The sequence below is a fragment of the Rhea pennata genome, chromosome 26, assembly GCF_028389875.1.
Source record: "Rhea pennata isolate bPtePen1 chromosome 26, bPtePen1.pri, whole genome shotgun sequence".
NCBI classification, from domain to species: domain Eukaryota; kingdom Metazoa; phylum Chordata; class Aves; order Rheiformes; family Rheidae; genus Rhea; species Rhea pennata.
The window spans coordinates 6,216,371-6,243,425 of record NC_084688.1 but is presented as its reverse complement, the minus strand read 5'-3'; the positions used below and the strand labels follow the sequence as shown (position 1 = coordinate 6,243,425).

Genomic DNA, 27,055 nt, shown 5'->3' with positions numbered 1-27,055 from the left:
GGCGTGATCGGCAGCTGTCTGGGTAGTACAGATGCGACCAGCAGTCCGTGCCTGCACCCCTTCCAGCCCGTCTCCAGCAACAGCCCCAAGAGAACGTCAGGGACAAGTGCTCCTGGGGAAAGCCCTCCAGGACAGCTGCCACTGGCAACAGGGTTCTGTGACACCAAGGACTGCCAACAGCATCCTGGGCTGCATGAACAGGAGTAGAGCCAGTAGTTTGAGGGGAGTGATCATCCGCCTCTGCTCCGCCCTCATTCAACAGCATGGAGACTACTGTGTCCACTTTTGGGGCTCACTAGTGCAAGAAAGCAAGCGGAGCGAGTGCAGCAAGGGGTCTGTAGCCCTTGGCCTGTGAGGAGAGGAGGGCCATTCTGAGGGAGCGGGGCTTGCTGAGCCTGGAGAAGAAAAGGCTGTGGTGGCGGGACCAAATGGCAGCTCTCCAGTAGCTCTGGGGAGGTCACACAGAAGAGAGGCAGGTTCTCCCTTGGGGTGCGTGCTTGGAGGACAGCAGAGAGCGGGCATAAGATGGGAGAAGAGAGGTTCGGACTGCATGCAAGGGAACCGTTTTTCACCCCAAAGAGAGTCAAGCAGCGGAACAAGCTGCCCGGTGAGGCTGTGCAGTCGCCATCCTTGGAGATTTGCCATACCAGAGCAGCTAAAGCGCCTAGGAAGCTGGTCTGACCCCATGGCTGAGCTGCCTTGGATCGGGAGGTTGGACCAGAGGAGTCCAGGGGTTCCTTCCGACCTGAATTGTCCTTCAATCCTATGGTCCTAGGACCTCCATTGGGTAGACCTCCCCTCTGGGGTCAGCAACAGCCTTGGGGGGTGACACACTCCCTTGGGGGAGGACAGGAATGGCCATGCAGTGCTCTGCTTCCTGGGCACAGAGACAGGCAGTGATGGCAGCTCTCCTGCGTGCTCTGTGCAGGGGAACTCTGTGGGTTGCAGGAAGTATCTCTGTGCTGCCTGGGAGACCACGTGACCGTGATGCTACCTACGGCTGTGATCTGTTGGGACAGTCTTGCCAAGGCTTCTGTGGCACTCTTTTCCCTTACTGCTCTCACGCTGTTGTTTTCTTGCGGCCTTTCCTTCTGGCGTTGCCCCTGTAAACCCTGCTGCTGCTGTTGCGATGGGTTCCGATGGTGTTCTGATGGGTTCTCAAGGCAGCTGGCGCTATCATCCCGCCCTCTCCGTACTACTTGCTTGGCAGTTTCCAGGTTATGTTAGAGGGAGAATGTATGCCCAGGAGAGTGGAAGGCAGTCATAGAAAAATGTACCAAGATTGCAGCCAATCCCATGCAGGTGGAGAAACTTAGACCCCTGGGGTCAAACGCGTTGAGTGGTTAGAAGTGCTCAGCACACCTGCTGTGCAGCACCACTGCAACCCTCCCCAGAGCAACACCCTTCTCCCTAGAAATCCTGGGAGAGCATCCGCAGAGGGAAGGAGCACACGAGGAGGCAGGCTTGTGCGTGGAATAACTTTAATGAGTGGACGGAGGGGAACGAGCTTGCTCTGAGCGGAGGTCCTGGTGCAGAGAGCAGGAGGATCAGCCGAGAACCTGCACCCTGTGGCTGCGGCAGAGATCCTGCTGGCCATCTGTCTGCCTAGCCCGTTGGGAGAAAGGGGCCAGCAGTGCCCACCTAGGCAGGCTGTGGGGGGCCTCGAGGCTCAGGGCGACAGAAGAGAGCAAGGACACGGGAGGGAAAGGAGAGAGTGGAAGAAGGGAAAGGCAGACATGGGCTGTACTGTGAGAGAGCCCAGGCTGGCCCCTTCTGGCCTCGCTTTGCAGGGGCAGTTGGGAAAACACATCCGCTCTGAATCTGATGCCCAGGAGCCCCATCCTCATTCTAGAACCATCTTCTGGGCTACAAGGGGTCCTCCTCTGGGGCCACCACCAGCAGCTTTAGCAGGGCAGGCACCGGGTGCCACCGTAACGGCCGCCGATGCCAGAGAGGCTGAAGCCTCCGGAGGAGATGGGGACTCCCTGAGAGCTGAGGATGCTGCCAACGGCAGCGGAGGTGGTGGATCCCACGGCGGTGCTCTGCGGGAAGGAGCTGAGGATGGGGCCGGGCAGGGTCACCACCACGGGAGAGGGCTCGATGACGACGGTGGAGTCCTGGCACTGTCTGACACAGGGCTCATTGCAGCTGTTGGCCAGCGGGGTCGGGCCGCAGAGCTGGCGTGGCACGCATGGGTTGTAGCAGGACATGTCTGAGGGTGGGAGGTGCACCTGCGAGAGAGAGGGCAGGGAGGAAGCAGAGCACGGGGGACATGTTAGGAGCAGCCTGTGACCCTGCCACCAGGCAGTCAAGGCACCTGGTGGGCCAGCAGCCAGGGCCGCATAGCCCAAAGCACAGCCTCCTGCTTTGCCTCCACCCCGAGGGCTCTGCCAAGGGCAGCCTGAGCCAAGCAGGGTCCTCCCCAGCCCAGAGCCCAGAACACCCCTCAGGCAAGCACCAGCCTCTCACCATGCCAGAACTTCTGCCCTCTTCCCCTCTCCCAAGCAGCCCCAGGACCCAGTGGAGCACAGCAGAGCAGCTGTAAGACTAGATGTGTTGCAGGAGCAAGAGCAGGAGCAGGAGGAGAAAGGGCTTCAGACTCACCTGGTTCCCAAGGAGGTGGAGGCGAGAGAAGTGGCTGAGCGAGTGGGGAGTTTGGCCGGCTTTTATAGAGCTCCTGCACCGCCCCAGGCCCAGAGTCACCCCGTACGTGGGCAGTAATTTGCCAGCAGACTCACCTCACACGCAAAAGAGCCTAGCTCATGGCATGGCTTGTGCTTGTTGTCCCTTGAATGTAGCCTTTCATATCCCCATTTCTGCCATGCCCTTCTTTCCCCAGAGGCTCCTTTCAAGTGCCGGCGTGAGAGGCACAAAGATTACAAGGTACAAACTTCTCAGGATGCATAGAAGTCAAGCCCAAATGCTGCAGGGATCCTATGCAGAGAGGGCATGTCAGCCTAGAGGCCTTTGGTGGGGCTGTTTGTGACCTCTTGACAGGAAGGAGCCCGGTACTGCGTGCCTGAGCACAAGCCGTGTCCTCTCTCCCAGCTTGCTCCGTCCACCAGCACACTGGCCCCCACCCCCTTTTCCACAAGGCCCTCGCTCTCCTGCAAGGCCTCCAAATGTGGGAGCACCAGCAAGGTCAGCCTGGAGGGCCACAGCTTTGGTATTCACAGGGGCTGTGCCCAGGGGCAGCCTGGTGCTTAGAACAGCTTCCCCCCCAGGCAGCGTTGGAACCGCCCTGGCCGGAGGGGAAGTCAGCCCTGCAAGGAGTGTGGGGCTGCAGACAACACACACGCTTGCTTTACCCTTGTGCCAGAGGAGTGACACACGGCCCTCCTAAACTTGGCTGTGGCTCGCCACGTGTTGGCCCCTGTGCCATGGCACACGCCTGAGCACAGCTCCCCTCTCAGGAAGGCAAAGGGAGCTTTGCAGGCAGGCTGCGCTCTTGCCTGAGGGCTGGAGGAGTCTATGCCAGCAAGCACACCCACTGAAGGCATCCCCGTACCCTTCTGGGACGCGTCCCAGCTGCCTCCACATCTCCAGGGCAGCAAAGTCCTTTGTTCATGCAGTGAGGATGCAACAACTCCTTGATGCAGTCTGAGATGCTTTCATTCACAGGGCCCTTCTGAGCACATCCCCTGCCCCAGCATCCCCGGCATCTGGCAGGGCCTTGCTAGCCATCGCTAGTATCCTGCCACCAGTCTCCCTCGCTTTGGGAGGCTTGTTGGATTGGCTCAAGTACCCTGCACAAGCCTGCAGTGCCACGGGAGAGCGGGGGCAGACTTCCCTTGCCTCCGTGATCGTCCTGGGTTGTGTTTTGAACTGAGGAGAGCTTTGGGGCCTGGGACGGGAGGTGTGCCAAAGCCCTAATGCCGCCAGAACACATATCGCCTGCTAGGCAGGGAGAACTGCCGGGCAGCACAGAGATGTGTTTTGCAACCCGGTCTTTCCCTCCATACACTGCTCAGGGGAGCTCCTGGACACTGCCAGGCTCTATGGCCAGGAAGCTGAGCCCTGTGTGGCCATTCCCACCCTCACTCAGTGCCACTCCCCTTTCCCCTCCCCCTCCCAAGGCTGACCCTGCCCCCAGGAGGCAGATCTACCCAAGCAGGTCCTGGGACCACTGGAGCATAGGGCAGTTCAGACCCCAGCCTGTGCTGTTGCAAGAGGTTCTTCCCTCACAGGAAGACGACTTGGCGTTTGGCCTGATTGAATGTCGGGACACTCCTGTCGGCCCAGTCCCCCAGTGTGGCTAGCTCCCTCTGAATGGCCACCCTGCCCTGGAGCGTGTCAGCTCCTCCCCACAGTTTGGTCCCACCTGCAAACTTGAGGAGAGGGCACGCCACCACTTCCGCTCGCCCGTAAAGATGTGAAACAGGACAAGCCCCACGAGAGACCCCGGCGCCGCTGCCCCTGTTACAGGCCTCCAGGTTGAGCATGACTCAGGAAGCCCTATGCCTTGAGCCCCGTCACCCCACCACTTTTCACTCGTCCCATTCTCCACCCCCACCCACCCACCCAGAGCATCCTGCCCTCAGCTGGGTACAAGGCTGTTGTGGCAGACGGTGCTGAAAGACCAGAGAGACTGACGGGCAGTAGTTCCCTGCATTCTCCTTTGCGCCTTTTCTCTCCTCTTCTGAAGATGGCTGTGACGTTTGCTCTCCTCCAGGCATCGAGAGCCTGCCCGGATCCCCACAACCTTTCAAGGACACGAGAGAGTGGGCTTGGGGACACATCGGTCCGCTCTCTCGGCACCCTTGGATGCAGTCCGCTGGGACCCGTGGGCCTCTACACGTCGGCTCCTCTCAAGCAATCCTTGCTTTGATCCTCCCCCACTGCTGGTAGAGCTGCTCCTCCTCCTTGAACCCTTTGGCAGGGCCCCCAGGCCTGCTGGTCCTTGACAAGGACGGAGGCAGAGAAGGCATCGCACACCCCGGCCTTTTCACAGTCCACTCCCACTAACTCACCCGCCCCATTCAGCCGTGCAACTGCATTTTCCTCGTCAGTCTTAGGCACCTGATGTAGTGGCAGAAGCTGTCCCTGTTGCCCTTGAGGCCCCTTGCAAGTCTCAACTCCAGGTGAGCTCTGGCTTTCCTAACAGCATCCCAGCATGCCCAGGACATGACCCAAGTCCTTGGCGGCAAAGCTCTTTCCCACTTCGTCAGCACCCACCGGGGACTGGTGCATAGGGTTGCTCCTCCCCAGGTGCAGCACTTGGCATTTCCCTTTGTTGAACTTCGTGACACTGCTCTCTGCCCATTGCCCAGTCTGTCGAGGTCCCTCTCCGTGGCAACACGACTCCCTGAGGTATCAGTCACTCCCCCCAGTTTTGTGTCCCCTGCAGGCTTGCTGACGGTGCACCCTGTCCCCTCGTTCAGCTCAACAATGAAGAGCTGAAGCGGTATTGGCCCCAGTAGCGCCACCCACCGTGCGCCACTAGTCACTCGCCTCCAGCTGCACTTTGTGCCACTCATCACAACCCTTTGAGCCCAGCAGTACAGACAGCTTTCCGTCCACCGCACTGCCCGCTTACCTAGCCCGCACTCCATCAGGTGGGCTTCAAGCATGTTACGGGAGACAGTGTCAAAGCCGTGCAAAAGCTGAGACAAACAACGTCTGCTGCTCTCTCCTCGCCCTGGCCAAGCTAGTCATCTCATCGTAAAAGGCTATGAGGCTGGTCAAGCCAGATTTCCCCTCCACAAGTCCATGCTGACTACTCCCAGTCACCTACTTGTCCTTCATGTGTCTGCAAATGGCTTCCAGGAGGATTTGCTCCATCACGCTTACAGGGGTGGACGTGAGGTTGACGGGCCTCTCCAGAGCAGGCCCCCATGCCCTCTCCCACCCCTAGAGCATCCTGCTTGCCCTGCTCAATGACACAGCTGATGTTTGCTGTCCTCCAGCACTCAGAAACCTTCCCCAACCACCACGATGCTTTCAAAGCTTTCAAGCGAGGCCTTGCAGTGACATTTGCCAGCTCCCTCAGCACTTGTGGGTGTATCTCCTCAGGTCCCACAGACTTGCTTCTGTTCTGTTCGGAGGACCTGTCTCTCCCAACGGGCTAGGCGGACAGAAGCCCAGGAGGTCTCTGCCTCAGCCACAGGGTATGGATGCTCAGCTAATCTTCCTCCAACAATGTTTCAATGTTCCCTAGCTTGATCCTCCTCTTCTGAGAGTGAGTCGTCCTTGCTACAGATTTGCCCATGCGTGCCAGGGGCCTAGCCTTCCCAAAGGCAAATCTTACAAGGGAAGACCCAAGGCCAAGAAGGCTTTGAGGGCCTCAGCCTTTTCTGTGTCCCCTGAGTGGTGATCTCGCTAGGCGATTGAGCTCTACCAACAGCCTCCACACCTGTCACAGGGTCGCCTGCCCCATCCAGGGCTACACCCACGTTTCCCTAGATGCTGATACACCAGAAATGCCCTTTGTGTTGCTCTCCAGCTCCTTGGCCTGCTTCAACTCCACAGGGCCTTTTGATTTCCTAACCCCAACCCCACATCCTTGGACAGATCTCTCCCCAGGGCGGGCAGCATCAGGTGGAGGAGAGTCAAAACCTGCAGCACAACCCAGCCACCAGAGGAGGCAATGACCAGTGACTGTCAGAGAGAACTGGGAGGGAGGGAGGGAGAGAGAGAGAAGGATACGGCACAAGCACATGCACAGGGACCCTTGCGTGTTCGGCTGGGGACTAGGGCACCGGAAGGGCCTTGGCCCCTTCCTGCAAAACGAGTCACAGGCAACCCCAGCGGAGGGACACTGCCCAAGGGCCGGGTCTGCACCGGACTCCTCTGGCACTTGAGCCTATGCTGCTGCCCACACTGACAAGTTCCTGCCCTGGAAATCCTTCGGCCTCTCATGCCAGCACTTAAAAGAGCCTCCATGGAAGAATGGGAATGCCAGAAATGAGGAAATGAAAAGGCTGCATTCAAGGGACAACAAGCACAGCCCATGCCATGAGCTAGGCTCTTCTGCATGTGAGGTGAGTCTGCTGGAAAATTACTGCCCACGTACGGGGTGACTCTGGGCCTGGGGCAGTGCAGGAGCTCTATAAAAGCCGGCCAAACTCCCCACTCACTCAGCCACTTCTCTCGCCTCCACCTCCTTGGGAACCAGGTGAGTCTGAAGCCCTTTCTCCTCCTACTCCTGCTCTTGCTCTCAGCTGATACCTGCTCTGCTGTGCTCCACTGGGACCTGGGGCTGCTTGGGAGAGGGAAAGAGGGCAGAAGTTCTGGCACGGTGAGAGGCTGGTGCTTGCCTGAGAGGCCTTCTGGGCTCTGGGCTGAGCAGGACCCTGCTTTCCCCGGGATGCCCTGGGCAGAGCCCTTCAGGTGGAGGCAAAGCACGAGGCTATGCTTTGGGCTATGCGGCCCTGGCTGCTGGCCCACCAGGTGCCTTGACTGCCTGGTGGCAGGGTCACAGGCTGCTCCTCACATGTCCCCCGTGCTCTGCTTCCTCCCTGCCCTCTCTCTCGCAGGTACACCTCCCACCCTCAGACATGTCCTGCTACAACCCATGCGTGCCACGCCAGCTCTGTGGCCCGACCCCGCTGGCCAACAGCTGCAATGAGCCCTGTGTCAGACAGTGCCAGGACTCCACCGTCGTCATCGAGCCCTCTCCCGTGGTGGTGACCCTGCCCGGCCCCATCCTCAGCTCCTTCCCGCAGAACACCGCCGTGGGATCCACCACCTCTGCTGCCGTTGGCAGCATCCTCAGCTCTCAGGGAGTCCCCATCTCCTCTGGGGGCTTCAGCCTCTCTGGCATCGGCGGCCGTTACGGTGGCACCCGGTGCCTGCCCTGCTAAAGCTGCTGGTGGTGGCCCCAGAGGAGGACCCCTCGTAGCCCAGAAGATGGTACCAGAATGAGGATGGAGCTCCTGCCATCGAATTCAGAGCGGATGTGTTTTCCCAACTGCCCCTGCAAAGTGAGGCCAGAAGGGGCCAGCCTGGGCTCTCTCACAGTACAGCCCATGTCTGCATAGCCCTTCTTCCACCCTCTCCTTTCCCTCCCCCGTCCTTGCTGTTTTCTGCTGCTGTGGGCCCCGTTGGGCCACACAGCCACCCAAAGAGGGCACTGCTGGCCCTTCTCCCACTGTCGGTGAAGATTCTCAGCTGCCCTGGTGCTTCCTGCCCCGCGGCCTCCACTTGGAGCAAGCTCCTTTCCTTCTACTGACGCATTAAAGGTCTTCTGCATGCACGCCTGGGTCTCCACGTCATCCTTTCCTCTGTGCTTGCTCTCCCAAGCTGCCCAGGGAGAAAGGCAGTGCTCTGGGGCACGTGGGGTGGCTTGTGGGCACATGAAGAGCCTTCAGCATTCGCAGAGGAAGTAGAGAGTGGACACACTGCAGCAGTGGCCTTTTAGGCCCTCTCCCTTGGAGCTGCAGAGGACATCCCTGGCTCCTCTAGAGCTCAAAGTCATCAGGTGTGGCCTTGTAGTGCTTCTGCCCAGAAATGCCCTCTCACGTCCCAGTGCACGTCCTTCGGACTGGGAGCCGGAGCACTGCTGACCTCAAGTGAAGAGCCCTGGCTGTGGGAGGCTCTGGGAGGGCAGCAGCCCGGCAAGCTCTTGGGGGCAGGAGTTCCTCTAGCTCTGGATGGAACTGTGCTGCGGGAGGAGGCTCAGGCGGAAGAGGCCTCCCCAAGGGGAGAAGGTGTGAGAATGGGAGGCAATCGGCTTGCAGGCAGCACATGTTTTCCCCCTCCTTCCATCGATGCCCCGGGTTTCCTGCGGAAAGCCTCTGGGGAAAGGCAAACTGGGAGAGACTCAAGGCAGGAAGAGAGATGGGGGTGCAGTCTGAGTGTCCCAAGAGTGGCCGGGAGGTCCCCAAAGCAGTGCTGTCACCAGCAGGAAGGCTGCAGAGAGGCTTGCAGGTGCGAGAGGGGCAGTGTGAACTGCTGCAAGACACGGCTGGGCAGGATGATGCCCGACCACTCAGAGGCGTGATCGGCAGCTGTCTGGGTAGTACAGATGCGACCAGCAGTCCGTGCCTGCACCCCTTCCAGCCCGTCTCCAGCAACAGCCCCAAGAGAACGTCAGGGACAAGTGCTCCTGGGGAAAGCCCTCCAGGACAGCTGCCACTGGCAACAGGGTTCTGTGACACCAAGGACTGCCAACAGCATCCTGGGCTGCATGAACAGGAGTAGAGCCAGTAGTTTGAGGGGAGTGATCATCCGCCTCTGCTCCGCCCTCATTCAACAGCATGGAGACTACTGTGTCCACTTTTGGGGCTCACTAGTGCAAGAAAGCAAGCGGAGCGAGTGCAGCAAGGGGCTGGCAGGACAGTCAGGGGTCTGTAGCCCTTGGCCTGTGAGGAGAGGAGGGCCATTCTGAGGGAGCGGGGCTTGCTGAGCCTGGAGAAGAAAAGGCTGTGGTGGCGGGACCGAATGGCAGCTCTCCAGTAGCTCTGGGGAGGTCACACAGAAGAGAGGCAGGTTCTCCCTTGGGGTGCGTGCTTGGAGGACAGCAGAGAGCGGGCATAAGATGGGAGAAGAGAGGTTCGGACTGCATGCAAGGGAACCGTTTTTCACCCCAAAGAGAGTCAAGCAGCGGAACAAGCTGCCCGGTGAGGCTGTGCAGTCGCCATCCTTGGAGATTTGCCATACCAGAGCAGCTAAAGCGCCTAGGAAGCTGGTCTGACCCCATGGCTGAGCTGCCTTGGATCGGGAGGTTGGACCAGAGGAGTCCAGAGGTTCCTTCCGACCTGAATTGTCCTTCAATCCTATGGTCCTAGGACCTCCATTGGGTAGACCTCCCCTCTGGGGTCAGCAACAGCCTTGGGGGGTGACACACTCCCTTGGGGGAGGACAGGAATGGCCATGCAGTGCTCTGCTTCCTGGGCACAGAGACAGGCAGTGATGGCAGCTCTCCTGCGTGCTCTGTGCAGGGGAACTCTGTGGGTTGCAGGAAGTATCTCTGTGCTGCCTGGGAGACCACGTGACCGTGATGCTACCTACGGCTGTGATCTGTTGGGACAGTCTTGCCAAGGCTTCTGTGGCACTCTTTTCCCTTACTGCTCTCACGCTGTTGTTTTCTTGCGGCCTTTCCTTCTGGCCTTGCCCCTGTAAACCCTGCTGCTGCTGTTGCGATGGGTTCCGATGGTGTTCTGATGGGTTCTCAAGGCAGCTGGCGCTATCATCCCGCCCTCTCCGTACTACTTGCTTGGCAGTTTCCAGGTTATGTTAGAGGGAGAATGTATGCCCAGGAGAGTGGAAGGCAGTCATAGAAAAATGTACCAAGATTGCAGCCAATCCCACGCAGGTGGAGAAACTTAGACTCCTGGGGTCAAATGCGTTGAGTGGTTAGGAGTGCTCAGCACACCTGCTGTGCAGCACCACTGCAACCCTCCCCAGAGCAACACCCTTCTCCCTAGAAATCCTGGGAGAGCATCCGCAGAGGGAAGGAGCACACGAGGAGGCAGGCTTGTGCGTGGAATAACTTTAATGAGTGGACGGAGGGGAACGAGCTTGCTCTGAGCGGAGGTCCTGGTGCAGAGAGCAGGAGGATCAGCCGAGAACCTGCACCCTGTGGCTGCGGCAGAGATCCTGCTGGCCATCTGTCTGCCTAGCCCATTGGGAGAAAGGGGCCAGCAGTGCCCACCTAGGCAGGCTGTGGGGGGCCTCGAGGCTCAGGGCGACAGAAGAGAGCAAGGACACGGGAGGGAAAGGAGAGAGTGGAAGAAGGGAAAGGCAGACATGGGCTGTACTGTGAGAGAGCCCAGGCTGGCCCCTTCTGGCCTCGCTTTGCAGGGGCAGTTGGGAAAACACATCCGCTCTGAATCTGATGCCCAGGAGCCCCATCCTCATTCTAGAACCATCTTCTGGGCTACAAGGGGTCCTCCTCTGGGGCCACCACCAGCAGCTTTAGCAGGGCAGGCACCGGGTGCCACCGTAACGGCCATCGATGCCAGAGAGGCTGAAGCCCCCAGAGGAGATGGGGACTCCCTGAGAGCTGAGGATGCTGCCAACGGCAGCAGAGGTGGTGGATCCCACGGCGGTGTTCTGCGGGAAGGAGCTGAGGATGGGGCCGGGCAGGGTCACCACCACGGGAGAGGGCTCGATGACGACGGTGGAGTCCTGGCACTGTCTGAAACAGGGCTCATTGCAGCTGTTGGCCAGCGGGGTCGGGCCGCAGAGCTGGCGTGGCACGCATGGGTTGTAGCAGGACATGTCTGAGGGTGGGAGGTGCACCTGCGAGAGAGAGGGCAGGGAGGAAGCAGAGCACGGGGGACATGTGAGGAGCAGCCTGTGACCCTGCCACCAGGCAGTCAAGGCACCTGGTGGGCCAGCAGCCAGGGCCGCATAGCCCAAAGCACAGCCTCCTGCTTTGCCTCCACCCCGAGGGCTCTGCCAAGGGCAGCCTGAGCCAAGCAGGGTCCTCCCCAGCCCAGAGCCCAGAACACCCCTCAGGCAAGCACCAGCCTCTCACCATGCCAGAACTTCTGCCCTCTTCCCCTCTCCCAAGCAGCCCCAGGACCCAGTGGAGCACAGCAGAGCAGGTGTAAGACTAGATGTGTGGCAGGAGCAAGAGCAGGAGCAGGAGGAGAAAGGGCTTCAGACTCACCTGGTTCCCAAGGAGGTGGAGGCGAGAGAAGTGGCTGAGCGAGTGGGGAGTTTGGCCGGCTTTTATAGAGCTCCTGCACCGCCCCAGGCCCAGAGTCACCCCGTACGTGGGCAGTAATTTTCCAGCAGACTCACCTCACACGCAAAAGAGCCTAGCTCATGGCATGGCTTGTGCTTGTTGTCCCTTGAATGTAGCCTTTCATATCCCCATTTCTGCCATGCCCTTCTTTCCCCAGAGGCTCCTTTCAAGTGCCGGCGTGAGAGGTGCAAAGATTACAAGGTACAAACTTCTCAGGATGCATAGAAGTCAAGCCCAAATGCTGCAGGGATCCTATGCAGAGAGGGCATGTCAGCCTAGAGACCTTTGGTGGGGCTGTTTGTGACCTCTTGACAGGAAGGAGCCCGGTACTGCGTGCCTGAGCACAAGCCGTGTCCTCTCTCCCAGCTTGCTCCGTCCACCAGCACACTGGCCCCCACCCCCTTTTCCACAAGGCCTTCGCTCTCCTGCAAGGCCTCCAAATGTGGGAGCACCAGCAAGGTCAGCCTGGAGGGCCACAGCTTTGGTATTCACAGGGGCTGTGCCCAGGGGCAGCCTGGTGCTTAGAACAGCTTCCCCCCCAGGCAGCGTTGGAACCGCCCTGGCCGGAGGGGAAGTCAGCCCTGCAAGGAGTGTGGGGCTGCAGACAACTTACACGCTTGCTTTACCCTTGTGCCAGAGGAGTGACACACGGCCCTCCTAAACTTGGCTGTGGCTCGCCACGTGTTGGCCCCTGTGCCATGGCACACGCCTGAGCACAGCTCCCCTCTCAGGAAGGCAAAGGAAGCTTTGCAGGCAGGCTGCGCTCTTGCCTGAGGGCTGGAGGAGTCTATGCCAGCAAGCACACCCACTGAAGGCATCCCCGTACCCTTCTGGGACACGTCCCAGCTGCCTCCCCATCTCCAGGGCAGCAAAGTCCTTTGTTCATGCAGTGAGGATGCAACAACTCCTTGATGCAGTCTGAGATGCTTTCATTCACAGGGCCCTTCTGAGCACATCCCCTGCCCCAGCATCCCCGGCATCTGGCAGGGCCTTGCTAGCCATCGCTAGTATCCTGCCACCAGTCTCCCTCGCTTTGGGAGGCTTGTTGGATTGGCTCAAGTACCCTGCACAAGCCTGCAGTGCCACAGGAGAGCGGGGGCAGACTTCCCTTGCCTCCGTGATCGTCCTGGGTTGTGTTTTGAACTGAGGAGAGCTTTGGGGCCTGGGAGGGGAGGTGTGCCAAAGCCCTAATGCCGCCAGAACACATATCGCCTGCTAGGCAGGGAGAACTGCCGGGCAGCACAGAGATGTCTTTTGCAACCCGGTCTTTCCCTCCATACACTGCTCAGGGGAGCTCCTGGACACTGCCAGGCTCTATGGCCAGGAAGCTGAGCCCTGTGTGGCCATTCCCACCCTCACTCAGTGCCACTCCCCCTCCCCCTCCCAAGGCTGACACTGCCCCCAGGAGGCAGATCTACCCAAGCAGGTCCTGGGACCACTGGAGCATAGGGCAGTTCAGACCCCAGCCTGCGCTGTTGCAAGAGGTTCTTCCCTCACAGGAAGACGACTTGGCGTTTGGCCTGATTGAATGTCGGGACACTCCTGTCGGCCCAGTCCCCCAGTGTGGCTAGCTCCCTCTGAATGGCCACCCTGCCCTGGAGCGTGTCAGCTCCTCCCCACAGTTTGGTCCCACCTGCAAACTTGAGGAGAGGGCACGCCACCACTTCCGCTCGCCCGTAAAGATGTGAAACAGGACAAGCCCCACGAGAGACCCCGGCGCCGCTGCCCCTGTTACAGGCCTCCAGGTTGAGCATGACTCAGGAAGCCCTATGCCCTGAGCCCCGTCACCCCACCACTTTTCACTCGTCCCATTCTCCACCCACCCACCCACCCAGAGCATCCTGCCCTCAGCTGGGTACAAGGCTGTTGTGGCAGACGGTGCTGAAAGACCAGAGAGACTGACGGGCAGTAGTTCCCTGCATTCTCCTTTGCGCCTTTTCTCTCCTCTTCTGAAGATGGCTGTGACGTTTGCTCTCCTCCAGGCATCGAGAGCCTGCCCGGATCCCCACGACCTTTCAAGGACACGAGAGAGTGGGCTTGGGGACACATCGGTCTGCTCTCTCGGCACCCTTGCATGCAGTCCGCTGGGACCCGTGGGCCTCTACACGTCGGCTCCTCTCAAGCAATCCTTGCTTTGATCCTCCCCCACTGCTGGTAGAGCTGCTCCTCCTCCTTGAACCCTTTGGCAGGGCCCCCAGGCCTGCTGGTCCTTGACAAGGACGGAGGCAGAGAAGGCATCGCACACCCCGGCCTTTTCACAGTCCACTCCCACTAACTCACCCGCCCCATTCAGCCGTGCAACTGCATTTTCCTCGTCAGTCTTAGGCACCTGATGTAGTGGCAGAAGCTGTCCCTGTTGCCCTTGAGGCCCCTTGCAAGTCTCAACTCCAGGTGAGCTCTGGCTTTCCTAACAGCATCCCAGCATGCCCAGGACATGACCCAAGTCCTTGGCGGCAAAGCTCTTTCCCACTTGGTCAGCACCCACCGGGGACTGGTGCATAGGGTTGCTCCTCCCCAGGTGCAGCACTTGGCATTTCCCTTTGTTGAACTTCGTGACACTGCTCTCTGCCCATTGCCCAGTCTGTTGAGGTCCCTCTCCGTGGCAACACGACTCCCTGAGGTATCAGTCACTCCCCCCAGTTTTGTGTCCCCTGCAGGCTTGCTGACGGTGCACCCTGTCCCCTCGTTCAGCTCAACAATGAAGAGCTGAAGCACTATTGGCCCCAGTAGCGCCACCCACCATGCGCCACTAGTCACTCGCCTCCAGCTGCACTTTGTGCCACTCATCACAACCCTTTGAGCCCAGCAGTACAGACAGCTTTCCGTCCACCGCACTGCCCGCTTACCTAGCCCGTACTCCATCAGGTGGGCTTCAAGCATGTTACGGGAGACAGTGTCAAAGCCGTGCAAAAGCTGAGACAAACAACGTCTGCTGCTCTCTCCTCGCCCTGGCCAAGCTAGTCATCTCATCGTAAAAGGCTATGAGGCTGGTCAAGCCAGATTTCCCCTCCACAAGTCCATGCTGACTACTCCCAGTCACCTACTTGTCCTTCATGTGTCTGCAAATGGCTTCCAGGAGGATTTGCTCCATCACGCTTACAGGGGTGGACGTGAGGTTGACCGGCCTCTCCAGAGCAGGCCCCCATGCCCTCTCCCGCCCCTAGAGCATCCTGCTTGCCCTGCTTAATGACAAAGCTGATGTTTGCTGTCCTCCAGCACTCAGAAACCTTCCCCAAGCACCTCGATGCTTTCAAAGCTTTCAAGCGAGGCCTTGCAGTGACATTTGCCAGCTCCCTCAGCACTTGTGGGTGTATCTCCTCAGGTCCCACAGACTTGCTTCTGTTCTGTTCGGAGGACCCGTCTCTCCCAACGGGCTAGGCGGACAGAAGCCCAGGAGGTCTCTGCCTCAGCCACAGGGTATGGATGCTCAGCTAATCCTCCTCCAACAATGTTTCAATGTTCCCTAGCTTGATCCTCCTCTTCTGAGAGTGAGTCGTCCTTGCTACAGATTTGCCCTCGCGTGCCAGGGGCCTAGCCTTCCCAAAGGCAAATCTTACAAGGGAAGACCCAAGGCCAAGAAGGCTTTGAGGGCCTCAGCCTTTTCTGTGTCCCCTGAGTGGTGATCTCGCTAGGCGATTGAGCTCTACCAACAGCCTCCACACCTGTCACAGGGTCGCCTGCCCCATCCAGGGCTACACCCACGTTTCCCTAGATGCTGATACACCAGAAATGCCCTTTGTGTTGCTCTCCAGCTCCTTGGCCTGCTTCAGCTCCACGGGGCCTTTTGATTTCCTAACCCCAACCCCACATCCTTGGACAGATCTCTCCCCAGGGCGGGCAGCATCAGGTGGAGGAGAGTCAAAACCTGCAGCACAACCCAGCCACCAGAGGAGGCAATGACCAGTGACTGTCAGAGAGAGCTGGGAGGGAGGGAGGGAGAGAGAGAGAAGGATACGGCACACGCACATGCACAGGGACCCTTGCGTGTTCGGCTGGGGACTAGGGCACCGGAAGGGCCTGGGCCCCTTCCTGCAAAACGAGTCACAGGCAACCCCAGCAGAGGGACACTGCCCAAGGGCCGGGTCTGCACCGGACTCCTCTGGCACTTGAGCCTATGCTGCTGCCCACACTGACAAGTTCCTGCCCTGGAAATCCTTCGGCCTCTCATGCCAGCACTTAAAAGAGCCTCCATGGAAGAATGGGAATGCCAGAAATGAGGAAATGAAAAGGCTGCATTCAAGGGACAACAAGCACAGCCCATGCCATGAGCTAGGCTCTTCTGCATGTGAGGTGAGTCTGCTGGAAAATTACTGCCCACGTACGGGGTGACTCTGGGCCTGGGGCAGTGCAGGAGCTCTATAAAAGCCGGCCAAACTCCCCACTCACTCAGCCACTTCTCTCGCCTCCACCTCCTTGGGAACCAGGTGAGTCTGAAGCCCTTTCTCCTCCTACTCCTGCTCTTGCTCTCAGCTGATACCTGCTCTGCTGTGCTCCACTGGGACCTGGGGCTGCTTGGGAGAGGGAAAGAGGGCAGAAGTTCTGGCACGGTGAGAGGCTGGTGCTTGCCTGAGAGGCCTTCTGGGCTCTGGGCTGAGCAGGACCCTGCTTTCCCCGGGATGCCCTGGGCAGAGCCCTTCAGGTGGAGGCAAAGCACGAGGCTATGCTTTGGGCTATGCGGCCCTGGCTGCTGACCCACCAGGTGCCTTGACTGCCTGGTGGCAGGGTCACAGGCTGCTCCTAACATGTCCCCCGTGCTCTGCTTCCTCCCTGCCCTCTCTCTCGCAGGTACACCTCCCACCCTCAGACATGTCCTGCTACAACCCATGCGTGCCACGCCAGCTCTGTGGCCCGACCCCGCTGGCCAACAGCTGCAATGAGCCCTGTGTCAGACAGTGCCAGGACTCCACCGTCGTCATCGAGCCCTCTCCCGTGGTGGTGACCCTGCCCGGCCCCATCCTCAGCTCCTTCCCGCAGAACACCGCCGTGGGATCCACCACCTCTGCTGCCGTTGGCAGCATCCTCAGCTCTCAGGGAGTCCCCATCTCCTCTGGGGGCTTCAGCCTCTCTGGCATCGGCGGCCGTTACGGTGGCACCCGGTGCCTGCCCTGCTAAAGCTGCTGGTGGTGGCCCCAGAGGAGGACCCATCGTAGCCCAGAAGATGGTACCGGAATGAGGATGGAGCTCCTGCCATCGAATTCAGAGGTTCTGTGCGATCCCAACTGCCCCTGCAAAGCGAGGCCAGAAGGGGCCAGCCTGGGCTCTCTCACAGTACAGCCCATGTCTGCATAGCCCTTCTTCCACCCTCTCCTTTCCCTCCCACGTCCTTGCTGTTTTCTGCTGCTGTGGGCCCCGTTGGGCCACACAGCCACCCAAAGAGGGCACTGCTGGCCCTTCTCCCACTGTCGGTGAAGACTCTCAGCTGCCCTGGTGCTTCCTGCCCCGCGGCCTCCACTTGGAGCAAGCTCCTTTCCTTCTACTGACGCATTAAAGGTCTTCTGCGTGCATGCCTGGGTCTCCACGTCGTCCTTTCCTCTGTGCTTGCTCTCCCAAGCTGCCCAGGGAGAAAGGCAGTGCTCTGGGGCACGTGGGGTGGCTTGTGGGCACATGAAGAGCCTTCAGCATTCGCAGAGGAAGTAGAGAGTGGACACACTGCAGCAGTGGCCTTTTAGGCCCTCTCCCTTGGAGCTGCAGAGGACATCCCTGGCTCCTCTAGAGCTCAAAGTCATCAGGTGTGGCCTTGTAGTGCTTCTGCCCAGAAATGCCCTCTCACGTCCCAGTGCACGTCCTTCGGACTGGGAGCCGGAGCACTGCTGACCTCAAGTGAAGAGCCCTGGCTGTGGGAGGCTCTGGGAGGGCAGCAGCCCGGCAAGCTCTTGGGAGCAGGAGTTCCTCTAGCTCTGGATGGAACTGTGCTGCGGGAGGAGGCTCAGGCGGAAGAGGCCTCCCCAAGGGGAGAAGGTGTGAGAATGGGAGGCAATCGGCTTGCAGGCAGCGCATGTTTTCCCCCTCCTTCCATCGATGCCCCGGGTTTCCTGCGGAAAGCCTCTGGGGAAAGGCAAACTGGGAGAGACTCAAGGCAGGAAGAGAGATGGGGGTGCAGTCTGAGTGTCCCAAGAGTGGCCGGGAGGTCCCCAAAGCAGTGCTGTCACCAGCAGGAAGGCTGCAGAGAGGCTTGCAGGTGCGAGAGGGGCAGTGCTGAACTGCTGCAAGACACGGCTGGGCAGGATGATGCCCGACCACTCAGAGGCGTGATCGGCAGCTGTCTGGGTAGTACAGATGCGACCAGCAGTCCGTACCTGCACCCCTTCCAGCCCGTCTCCAGCAACAGCCCCAAGAGAACGTCAGGGACAAGTGCTCCTGGGGAAAGCCCTCCAGGACAGCTGCCACTGGCAACAGGGTTCTGTGACACCAAGGACTGCCAACAGCATCCTTGGCTGCATGAACAGGAGTAGAGCCAGTAGTTTGAGGGGAGTGATCATCCGCCTCTGCTCCGCCCTCATTCAACAGCATGGAGACTACTGTGTCCACTTTTGGGGCTCACTAGTGCAAGAAAGCAAGCGGAGCGAGTGCAGCAAGGGGCTGGCAGGACAGTCAGGGGTCTGTAGCCCTTGGCCTGTGAGGAGAGGAGGGCCATTCTGAGGGAGCGGGGCTTGCTGAGCCTGGAGAAGAAAAGGCTGTGGTGGCGGGACCGAATGGCAGCTCTCCAGTAGCTCTGGGGAGGTCACACAGAAGAGAGGCAGGTTCTCCCTTGGGGTGCGTGCTTGGAGGACAGCAGAGAGCGGGCATAAGATGGGAGAAGAGAGGTTCGGACTGCATGCAAGGGAACCGTTTTTCACCCCAAAGAGAGTCAAGCAGCGGAACAAGCTGCCCGGTGAGGCTGTGCAGTCACCATCCTTGGAGATTTGCCATACCAGAGCAGCTAAAGCGCCTAGGAAGCTGGTCTGACCCCATGGCTGAGCTGCCTTGGATCGGGAGGTTGGACCAGAGGAGTCCAGAGGTTCCTTCCGACCTGAATTGTCCTTCAATCCTATGGTCCTAGGACCTCCATTGGGTAGACCTCCCCTCTGGGGTCAGCAACAGCCTTGGGGGGTGACACACTCCCTTGGGGGAGGACAGGAATGGCCATGCAGTGCTCTGCTTCCTGGGCACAGAGACAGGCAGTGATGGCAGCTCTCCTGCGTGCTCTGTGCAGGGGAACTCTGTGGGTTGCAGGAAGTATCTCTGTGCTGCCTGGGAGACCACGTGACCGTGATGCTACCTACGGCTGTGATCTGTTGGGACAGTCTTGCCAAGGCTTCTGTGGCACTCTTTTCCCTTACTGCTCTCACGCTGTTGTTTTCTTGCGGCCTTTCCTTCTGGCCTTGCCCCTGTAAACCCTGCTGCTGCTGTTGCGATGGGTTCTGATGGTGTTCTGATGGGTTCTCAAGGCAGCTGGCGCTTTCATCCCGCCCTCTCCGTACTACTTGCTTGGCAGTTTCCAGGTTATGTTAGAGGGAGAATGTATGCCCAGGAGAGTGGAAGGCAGTCATAGAAAAATGTACCAAGATTGCAGCCAATCCCACGCAGGTGGAGAAACTTAGACTCCTAGGGTCAAACGCATTGAGTGGTTAGGAGTGCTCAGCATACCTGCTGTGCAGCACCACTGCAACCCTCCCCAGAGCAACACCCTTCTCCCTAGAAATCCTGGGAGAGCATCCGCAGAGGGAAGGAGCACGCGAGGAGGCAGGCTTGTGCGTGGAATAACTTTAATGAGTGGACGGAGGGGAACGAGCTTGCTCTGAGCGGAGGTCCTGGTGCAGAGAGCAGGAGGATCAGCCGAGAACCTGCACCCTGTGGCTGCGGCAGAGATCCTGCTGGCCATCTGTCTGCCTAGCCCGTTGGGAGAAAGGGGCCAGCAGTGCCCACCTAGGCAGGCTGTGGGGGGCCTCGAGGCTCAGGGCGACAGAAGAGAGCAAGGACACGGGAGGGAAAGGAGAGAGTGGAAGAAGGGAAAGGCAGACATGGGCTGTACTGTGAGAGAGCCCAGGCTGGCCCCTTCTGGCCTCGCTTTGCAGGGGCAGTTGGGAAAACACATCCGCTCTGAATCTGATGCCCAGGAGCCCCATCCTCATTCTAGAACCATCTTCTGGGCTACGAGGGGTCCTCCTCTGGGGCCACCACCAGCAGCTTTAGCAGGGCAGGCGCCTGGCGCCACCGTAACGGCCATCGATGCCAGAGAGGCTGAAGCCTCCGGAGGAGATGGGGACTCCCTGAGAGCTGAGGATGCTGCCAACGGCAGCGGAGGTGGTGGATCCCACGGCGGTGTTCTGCGGGAAGGAGCTGAGGATGGGGCCGGGCAGGGTCACCACCACGGGAGAGGGCTCGATGACGACGGTGGAGTCCTGGCACTGTCTGACACAGGGCTCATTGCAGCTGTTGGCCAGCGGGGTCGGGCCGCAGAGCTGGCGTGGCACGCATGGGTTGTAGCAGGACATGTCTGAGGGTGGGAGGTGCACCTGCGCGAGAGAGGGCAGGGAGGAAGCAGAGCACGGGAGACATGTGAGGAGCAGCCTGTGACCCTGCCACCAGGCAGTCAAGGCACCTGGTGGGCCAGCAGCCAGGGCCGCATAGCCCAAAGCACAGCCTCCTGCTTTGCCTCCACCCGAAGGGCTCTGCCAAGGGCAGCCTGAGCCAAGCAGGGTCCTCCCCAGCCCAGAGCCCAGAACACCCCTCAGGCAAGCACCAGCCTCTCACCATGCCAGAACTTCTGCCCTCTTCCCCTCTCCCAAGCAGCCCCAGGACCCAGTGGAGCACAGCAGAGCAGGTATAAGACTAGATGTGTGGCAGGAGCAAGAGCAGGAGCAGGAGGAGAAAGGGCTTCAGACTCACCTGGTTCCCAAGGAGGTGGAGGCGAGAGAAGTGGCTGAGCGAGTGGGGAGTTTGGCCGGCTTTTATAGAGCTCCTGCACCGCCCCAGGCCCAGAGTCACCCCGTACGTGGGCAGTAATTTTCCAGCAGACTCACCTCACATGCAAAAGAGCCTAGCTCATGGCATGGGCTGTGCTTGTTGTCCCTTGAATGTAGCCTTTTCATATCCCCATTTCTGCCATGCCCTTCTTTCCCCAGAGGCTCCTTTCAAGTGCCGGCGTGAGAGGCGCAAAGATTACAAGGTACAAACTTCTCAGGATGCATAGAAGTCAAGCCCAAATGCTGCAGGGATCCTATGCAGAGAGGGCATGTCAGCCTAGAGGCCTTTGGTGGGGCTGTTTGTGACCTCTTGACAGGAAGGAGCCCGGTACTGCGTGCCTGAGCACAAGCCGTGTCCTCTCTCCCAGCTTGCTCCGTCCACCAGCACATTGGCCCCCACCTCCTTTTCCACAAGGCCCTCGCTCTCCTGCAAGGCCTCCAAATGTGGGAGCACCAGCAAGGTCAGCCTGGAGGGCCACAGCTTTGGTATTCACAGGGGCTGTGCCCAGGGGCAGCCTGGTGCTTAGAACAGCTTCCCCCCCGGGCAGCGTTGGAACCGCCCTGGCCGGAGGGGAAGTCAGCCCTGCAAGGAGTGTGGGGCTGCAGACAACTTACACGCTTGCTTTACCCTTGTGCCAGAGGAGTGACACACGGCCCTCCTAAACTTGGCTGTGGCTCGCCACGTGTTGGCCCCTGTGCCATGGCACACGCCTGAGCACAGCTCCCCTCTCAGGAAGGCAAAGGGAGCTTTGCAGGCAGGCTGCGCTCTTGCCTGAGGGCTGGAGGAGTCTATGCCAGCAAGCACACCCACTGAAGGCATCCCCGTACCCTTCTGGGACGCGTCCCAGCTGCCTCCACATCTCCAGGGCAGCAAAGTCCTTTGTTCATGCGGTGAGGATGCAACAACTCCTTGATGCAGTCTGAGATGCCTTCTGACCCAGGGCCCTTCTGAGCACATCCCCTGCCCCAGCATCCCCGGCATCTGGCAGGGCCTTGCTAGCCATCGCTAATATCCTGCCACCAGTCTCCCTCGCTTTGGGAGGCTTGTTGGATTGGCTCAAGTACCCTGCACAAGCCTGCAGTGCCACGGGAGAGCGGGGGCAGACTTTCCTTGCCTCTGTGATGGTCCTGGGTTGTGTTTTGAACTGAGGAGAGCTTTGGGGCCTGGGAGGGGAGGTGTGCCAAAGCCCTAATGCCGCCAGAACACATATCGCCTGCTAGGCAGGGAGAACTGCCGGGCAGCACAGAGATGTCTTTTGCAACCCGGTCTTTCCCTCCACACACCATTCAGGGGAGCTCCTGGACACTGCCAGGCTCTATGGCCAGGAAGCTGAGCCCTGTGTGGCCATTCCCACCCTCACTCAGTGCCACTCCCCCTTCCCCCTCCCAAGGCTGACACTGCCCCCAGGAGGCAGATCTACCCAAGCAGGTCCTGGGACCACTGGAGCACAGGGCAGTTCAGACCTCAGCCTGCACTGTTGCAAGAGGTTCTTCCCTCACAGGAAGACGACTTGGCATTTGGCCTGGTTGAATGTCGGGACACTCCTGTCGGCCCAGTCCCCCAGTGTGGCTAGCTCCCTCTGAATGGCCACCCTGCCCTGGAGCGTGTCAGCTCCTCCCCACAGTTTGGTCCCACCTGCAAACTTGAGGAGAGGGCACTCCGCCGCTTCCTCACAGTCATCCAGAAAGATGTGAAACAGGACAACCCCAAGAGAAACCCCGGCGTTGCTGCCCCTGTTACAGGCCTCCAGGTTGAGCATGACTCAGGAAGCCCTACCCTCTGAGCCCTGTCACCCCACCACTTATCACTCGTCCCATTCTCCACCCACCCACCCACCCAGAGCATCCTGCCCTCAGCTAGGTACAAGGCTGTTGTGGCAGACGGTGCTGAAAGACCAGAGAGACTGACGGGCAGTAGTTCCCTGCATTCTCCTTTGCGCCTTTTCTCTCCTCTTCTGAAGATGGCTGTGACGTTTGCTCTCCTCCAGGCATCGAGAGCCTGCCCGGATCCCCACGACCTTTCAAAGACACGAGAGAGTGGGCTTGGGGACACATCGGTCCGCTCTCTCGGCACCCTTGGATGCAGTCCGCCGGGATCCGTGGGCTTCTACACGTCGGCTCCTCTCAAGCAATCCTTGCTTTGATCCTCCCCCACTGCTGGTAGAGCTGCTCCTCCTCCTTGAACCCTTTGGCAGGGCCCCCAGGCCTGCTAGTCCTTGACAAGGACAGAGGCAGAGAAGGCATCGCACACCCCGGCCTTTTCACAGTCCACTCCCACTAACTCACCCGCCCCATTCAGCCGTGCAACTGCATTTTCCTCGTCAGTCTTAGGCACCTGATGTAGTGGCAGAAGCTGTCCCTGTTGCCCTTGAGGCCCCTTGCAAGTCTCAACTCCAGGTGAGCTCTGGCTTTCCTAACAGCATCCCAGCATGCCCAGGACATGACCCAAGTCCTTGGCGGCAAAGCTCTTTTCCACTTGGTCAGCACCCACCGGGGACTGGTGCATAGGGTTGCTCCTCCCCAGGTGCAGCACTTGGCATTTCCCTTTGTTGAACTTCGTGACACTGCTCTCTGCCCATTGCCCAGTCTGTCGAGGTCCCTCTCCGTGGCAACACGACTCCCTGAGGTATCAGTCACTCCCCCCAGTTTTGTGTCCCCTGCAGCCTTGCTGACGGTGCACCCTGTCCCCTCGTTCAGCTCAACAATGAAGAGCTGAAGCGGTATTGGCCCCAGTAGCGCCACCCACAGTGCACCACTAGTCACTCGCCTCCAGCTGCACTTTGTGCCACTCATCACAACCCTTTGAGCCCAGCAGTACAGACAGCTTTCCGTCCACCGCACTGCCCGCTTACCTAGCCCGCACTCCATCAGGTGGGCTTCAAGCATGTTACGGGAGACAGTGTCAAAGCCTTGCTAAAGTTGAGACAAACAACATCTGCTGCTCTCTCCTCGCCCCGGCCAAGCCAGCCATCTCATCGTAGAAGGCTATGAGGCTGGTCAAGCCAGATTTCCCCTCCACAAGTCCATGCTGACTACTCCCAGTCACCTACTTGTCCTTCATGTGTCTGCAAATGGCTTCCAGGAGGATTTGCTCCATCACGCTTGCAGGGGTGGACGTGAGGTTGACCAGCCTCTCCAGAGCAGGCCCCCATGCCCTCTCCTGCCCCTTGAGCATCCTGCTTGCCCTGCTCAGTGACACAGCTGATGTTTGCTGTCCTCCAGCACTCAGAAACCTTCCCCAAGCACCTCGATGCTTTCAAAGCTTTCAAGCGAGGCCTTGCAGTGACATTCGCCAGCTCCCTCAGCACTTGTGGGTGTATCTCCTCAGGTCCCACAGACTTGCTTCTGTTCTGTTCGGAGGACCCGTCTCTCCCAACGGGCTAGGCGGACAGAAGCCCAGGAGGTCTCTGCCTCAGCCACAGGGTATGGATGCTCAGCTAATCCTCCTCCAACAATGTTTCAATGTTCCCTAGCTTGATCCTCCTCTTCTGAGAGTGAGTCGTCCTTGCTACAGATTTGCCCATGCGTGCCAGGGGCCTAGCCTTCCCAAAGGCAAATCTTACAAGGGAAGACCCAAGGCCAAGAAGGCTTTGAGGGCCTCAGCCTTTTCTGTGTCCCCTGAGTGGTGATCTCGCTAGGCGATTGAGCTCTACCAACAGCCTCCACACCTGTCACAGGGTCGCCTGCCCCATCCAGGGCTACACCCACGTTTCCCTAGTTGCTGATACACCAGGAATGCCCTTTGTGTTGCTCTCCAGCTCCTTGGCCTGCTTCAGCTCCACGGGGCCTTTTGATTTCCTAACCCCAACCTGGCATCCTTGGACAAATCTCTCCCCAGAGCAGGCAGCATCAGGTGGAGGAGAGTCAAAACCTGCAGCACAACCCAGCCGCCAGAGGAGGCAATGACCAGAGAGAGCTGGGAGGGAGGGAGGGAGAGAAAGAGAAGGATACAGCACACGCACATGCACAGGGACTCTTGCGTGTTCGGCTGGGGACTAGGGCACCAGAAGGGCCTGGGCCCCTTCCTGCAAAAGGAGTCACAGGCAACTCCAGCGGAGGGACACTGCCCAAGGGCCGGGTCTGCACCGGACTCCTCTGGCACTTGAGCCTACGCTGCTGCCCACACTGACAAGTTCCTGCCCTGGAAATCCTTCGGCCTCTCATGCTGGCACTTCAAAGAGCTTCCATGGAAGAATGGGCATGCCAGAAATGAGGAAATGAAAAGGCTGCATTCAAGGCACAACAAGCACAACCCATGCCATGAGCTAGGCTCTTCTGCATGTGAGGTGAGTCTGCTGGAAAATTACTGCCCACGTACGGGGTGACTCTGGGCCTGGGGCAGTGCAGGAGCTCTATAAAAGCCGGCCAAACTCCCCACTCGCTCAGCCACTTCTCTTGCCTCCACCTCCTTGGGAACCAGGTGAGTCTGAAGCCCTTTCTCCTCCTGCTCCTGCTCTTGCTCTCAGCTGATACCTGCTCTGCTGTGCTCCACTGGGTCCTGGGGCTGCTTGGGAGAGGGGAAGAGGGCAGAAGTTCTGGCATGGTGAGAGGCTAGTGCTTGCCTGAGAGGCCTTCTGGGCTCTGGGCTGAGCAGAACCCTCCTTTCCCCGGGATGCCCTGGGCAGAGCCCTTCGGGTGGAGGCAAAGCAGGAGGCTGTGCTTTGGGCTATGTGGCCCTGGCTGCTGGCCCACCAGGTGCCTTGACTGCCTGGTGGCAGGGTCACAGGCTGCTCCTCACATGTCCCCCGTGCTCTGCTTCCTCCCTGCCCTCTCTCTCGCAGGTGCACCTCCCACCCTCAGACATGTCCTGCTACAACCCATGCGTGCCACGCCAGCTCTGCGGCCCGACCCCGCTGGCCAACAGCTGCAATGAGCCCTGTTTCAGACAGTGCCAGGACTCCACCGTCGTCATCGAGCCCTCTCCCGTGGTGGTGACCCTGCCCGGCCCCATCCTCAGCTCCTTCCCGCAGAACACCGCCGTGGGATCTACCACCTCCGCTGCCGTTGGCAGCATCCTCAGCTCTCAGGGAGTCCCCATCTCCTCCGGAGGCTTCAGCCTCTCTGGCATCGGCGGCCGTTACGGTGGCACCCGGTGCCTGCCCTGCTAAAGCTGCTGGTGGTGGCCCCAGAGGAGGACCCCTTGTAGCCCAGAAGATGGTTCTAGAATGAGGATGGGGCTCCTGGGCATCAGATTCAGAGCGGATGTGTTTTCCCAACTGCCCCTGCAAAGCGAGGCCAGAAGGGGCCAGCCTGGGCTCTCTCACAGTACAGCCCATGTCTGCATAGCCCTTCTTCCACCCTCTCCTTTCCCTCCCACGTCCTTGCTGTTTTCTGCTGCTGTGGGCCCCGTTGGGCCACACAACCACCCAAAGAGGGCACTGCTGGCCCTTCTCCCACTGTCGGTGAAGACTCTCAGCTGCCCTGGTGCTTCCTGCCCCGCGGCCTCCACTTGGAGCAAGCTCCTTTCCTTCTACTGACGCATTAAAGGTCTTCTGCGTGCATGCCTGGGTCTCCACGTCGTCCTTTCCTCTGTGGTTGCTCTCCCAAGCTGCCCAGGGAGAAAGGCAGTGCTCTGGGGCACGTGGGGTGGCTTGTGGGCACATGAAGAGCCTTCAGCATTCGCAGAGGAAGTAGAGAGTGGACACACTGCAGCAGTGGCCTTTTAGGCCCTCTCCCTTGGAGCTGCAGAGGACATCCCTGGCTCCTCTAGAGCTCAAAGTCATCAGGTGTGGCCTTGTAGTGCTTCTGCCCAGAAATGCCCTCTCACGTCCCAGTGCACGTCCTTCGGACTGGGAGCCGGAGCACTGCTGACCTCAAGTGAAGAGCCCTGGCTGTGGGAGGCTCTGGGAGGGCAGCAGCCCGGCAAGCTCTTGGGAGCAGGAGTTCCTCTAGCTCTGGATGGAACTGTGCTGCGGGAGGAGGCTCAGGCGGAAGAGGCCTCCCCAAGGGGAGAAGGTGTGAGAATGGGAGGCAATCGGCTTGCAGGCAGCGCATGTTTTCCCCCTCCTTCCATCGATGCCCCGGGTTTCCTGCGGAAAGCCTCTGGGGAAAGGCAAACTGGGAGAGACTCAAGGCAGGAAGAGAGATGGGGGTGCAGTCTGAGTGTCCCAAGAGTGGCCGGGAGGTCCCCAAAGCAGTGCTGTCACCAGCAGGAAGGCTGCAGAGAGGCTTGCAGGTGCGAGAGGGGCAGTGCTGAACTGCTGCAAGACACGGCTGGGCAGGATGATGCCCGACCACTCAGAGGCGTGATCGGCAGCTGTCTGGGTAGTACAGATGCGACCAGCAGTCCGTGCCTGCACCCCTTCCAGCCCGTCTCCAGCAACAGCCCCAAGAGAACGTCAGGGACAAGTGCTCCTGGGGAAAGCCCTCCAGGACAGCTGCCACTGGCAACAGGGTTCTGTGACACCAAGGACTGCCAACAGCATCCTGGGCTGCATGAACAGGAGTAGAGCCAGTAGTTTGAGGGGAGTGATCA

General features: G+C 59.6%; 4 protein-coding genes and 2 pseudogenes across 4 annotated transcripts; 3 read left to right on the top strand and 3 right to left on the bottom strand.

The window, feature by feature from the left end:
- Positions 1-1,904: 1,904 nt before the first annotated feature.
- LOC134151151 (feather beta keratin-like) lies at positions 1,905-2,677 on the bottom strand. Its single transcript, XM_062595445.1, has 2 exons — positions 2,605-2,677; positions 1,905-2,212 (listed from the first exon to the last, which is right to left on the bottom strand). Exon 2 carries the CDS (start codon positions 2,208-2,210, stop codon positions 1,905-1,907), a length of 306 nt encoding a protein of 101 aa, XP_062451429.1. The 5' UTR covers positions 2,211-2,212; positions 2,605-2,677.
- A 4,364-nt stretch (positions 2,678-7,041) lies between these two features.
- On the top strand, positions 7,042-7,802 carry LOC134151402 (feather beta keratin). Its single transcript, XM_062595899.1, has 2 exons — positions 7,042-7,114; positions 7,495-7,802. The coding sequence occupies exon 2, from the start codon at positions 7,497-7,499 to the stop codon at positions 7,800-7,802; it is 306 nt and encodes a 101-aa protein (XP_062451883.1). The 5' UTR covers positions 7,042-7,114; positions 7,495-7,496.
- Positions 7,803-10,857: 3,055 nt separating this feature from the next.
- On the bottom strand, positions 10,858-14,515 carry LOC134151094 (feather keratin-like; annotated as a pseudogene).
- Positions 14,516-15,986: 1,471 nt separating this feature from the next.
- LOC134151403 (feather beta keratin) lies at positions 15,987-16,747 on the top strand. The gene is made up of 2 exons (XM_062595900.1): positions 15,987-16,059; positions 16,440-16,747. Exon 2 carries the CDS (start codon positions 16,442-16,444, stop codon positions 16,745-16,747), a length of 306 nt encoding a protein of 101 aa, XP_062451884.1. The 5' UTR covers positions 15,987-16,059; positions 16,440-16,441.
- Positions 16,748-19,803: 3,056 nt separating this feature from the next.
- On the bottom strand, positions 19,804-20,706 carry LOC134151093 (feather beta keratin-like; annotated as a pseudogene).
- A 1,632-nt stretch (positions 20,707-22,338) lies between these two features.
- LOC134151092 (feather beta keratin-like) lies at positions 22,339-25,688 on the top strand. The gene is made up of 3 exons (XM_062595380.1): positions 22,339-22,441; positions 24,867-25,000; positions 25,362-25,688. Exons 1-3 carry the CDS (start codon positions 22,339-22,341, stop codon positions 25,686-25,688), a joined length of 564 nt encoding a protein of 187 aa, XP_062451364.1.
- Positions 25,689-27,055: the final 1,367 nt, after the last annotated feature.

What these genes read in the sequence shown, in the direction of transcription:
- LOC134151092 (XM_062595380.1), top strand. Translation starts at nt 22,339, where the DNA reads ATGACTCAGGAAGCCCTACCCTCTGAGCCCTGTCACCCCACCACTTAT. An exon ending in AGCATCCTGCCCTCAGCTAG is followed by an intron (nt 22,442 to 24,866) that starts GTACAAGGCTGT and finishes TCTGCATGTGAG; the next exon opens with GTGAGTCTGCTGGAAAATTA. An exon ending in TCCACCTCCTTGGGAACCAG is followed by an intron (nt 25,001 to 25,361) that starts GTGAGTCTGAAG and finishes TCTCTCTCGCAG; the next exon opens with GTGCACCTCCCACCCTCAGA.
- LOC134151402 (XM_062595899.1), top strand. Translation starts at nt 7,497, where the DNA reads ATGTCCTGCTACAACCCATGCGTGCCACGCCAGCTCTGTGGCCCGACC.
- LOC134151151 (XM_062595445.1), bottom strand. Translation starts at nt 2,210, where the DNA reads ATGTCCTGCTACAACCCATGCGTGCCACGCCAGCTCTGCGGCCCGACC.
- LOC134151403 (XM_062595900.1), top strand. Translation starts at nt 16,442, where the DNA reads ATGTCCTGCTACAACCCATGCGTGCCACGCCAGCTCTGTGGCCCGACC.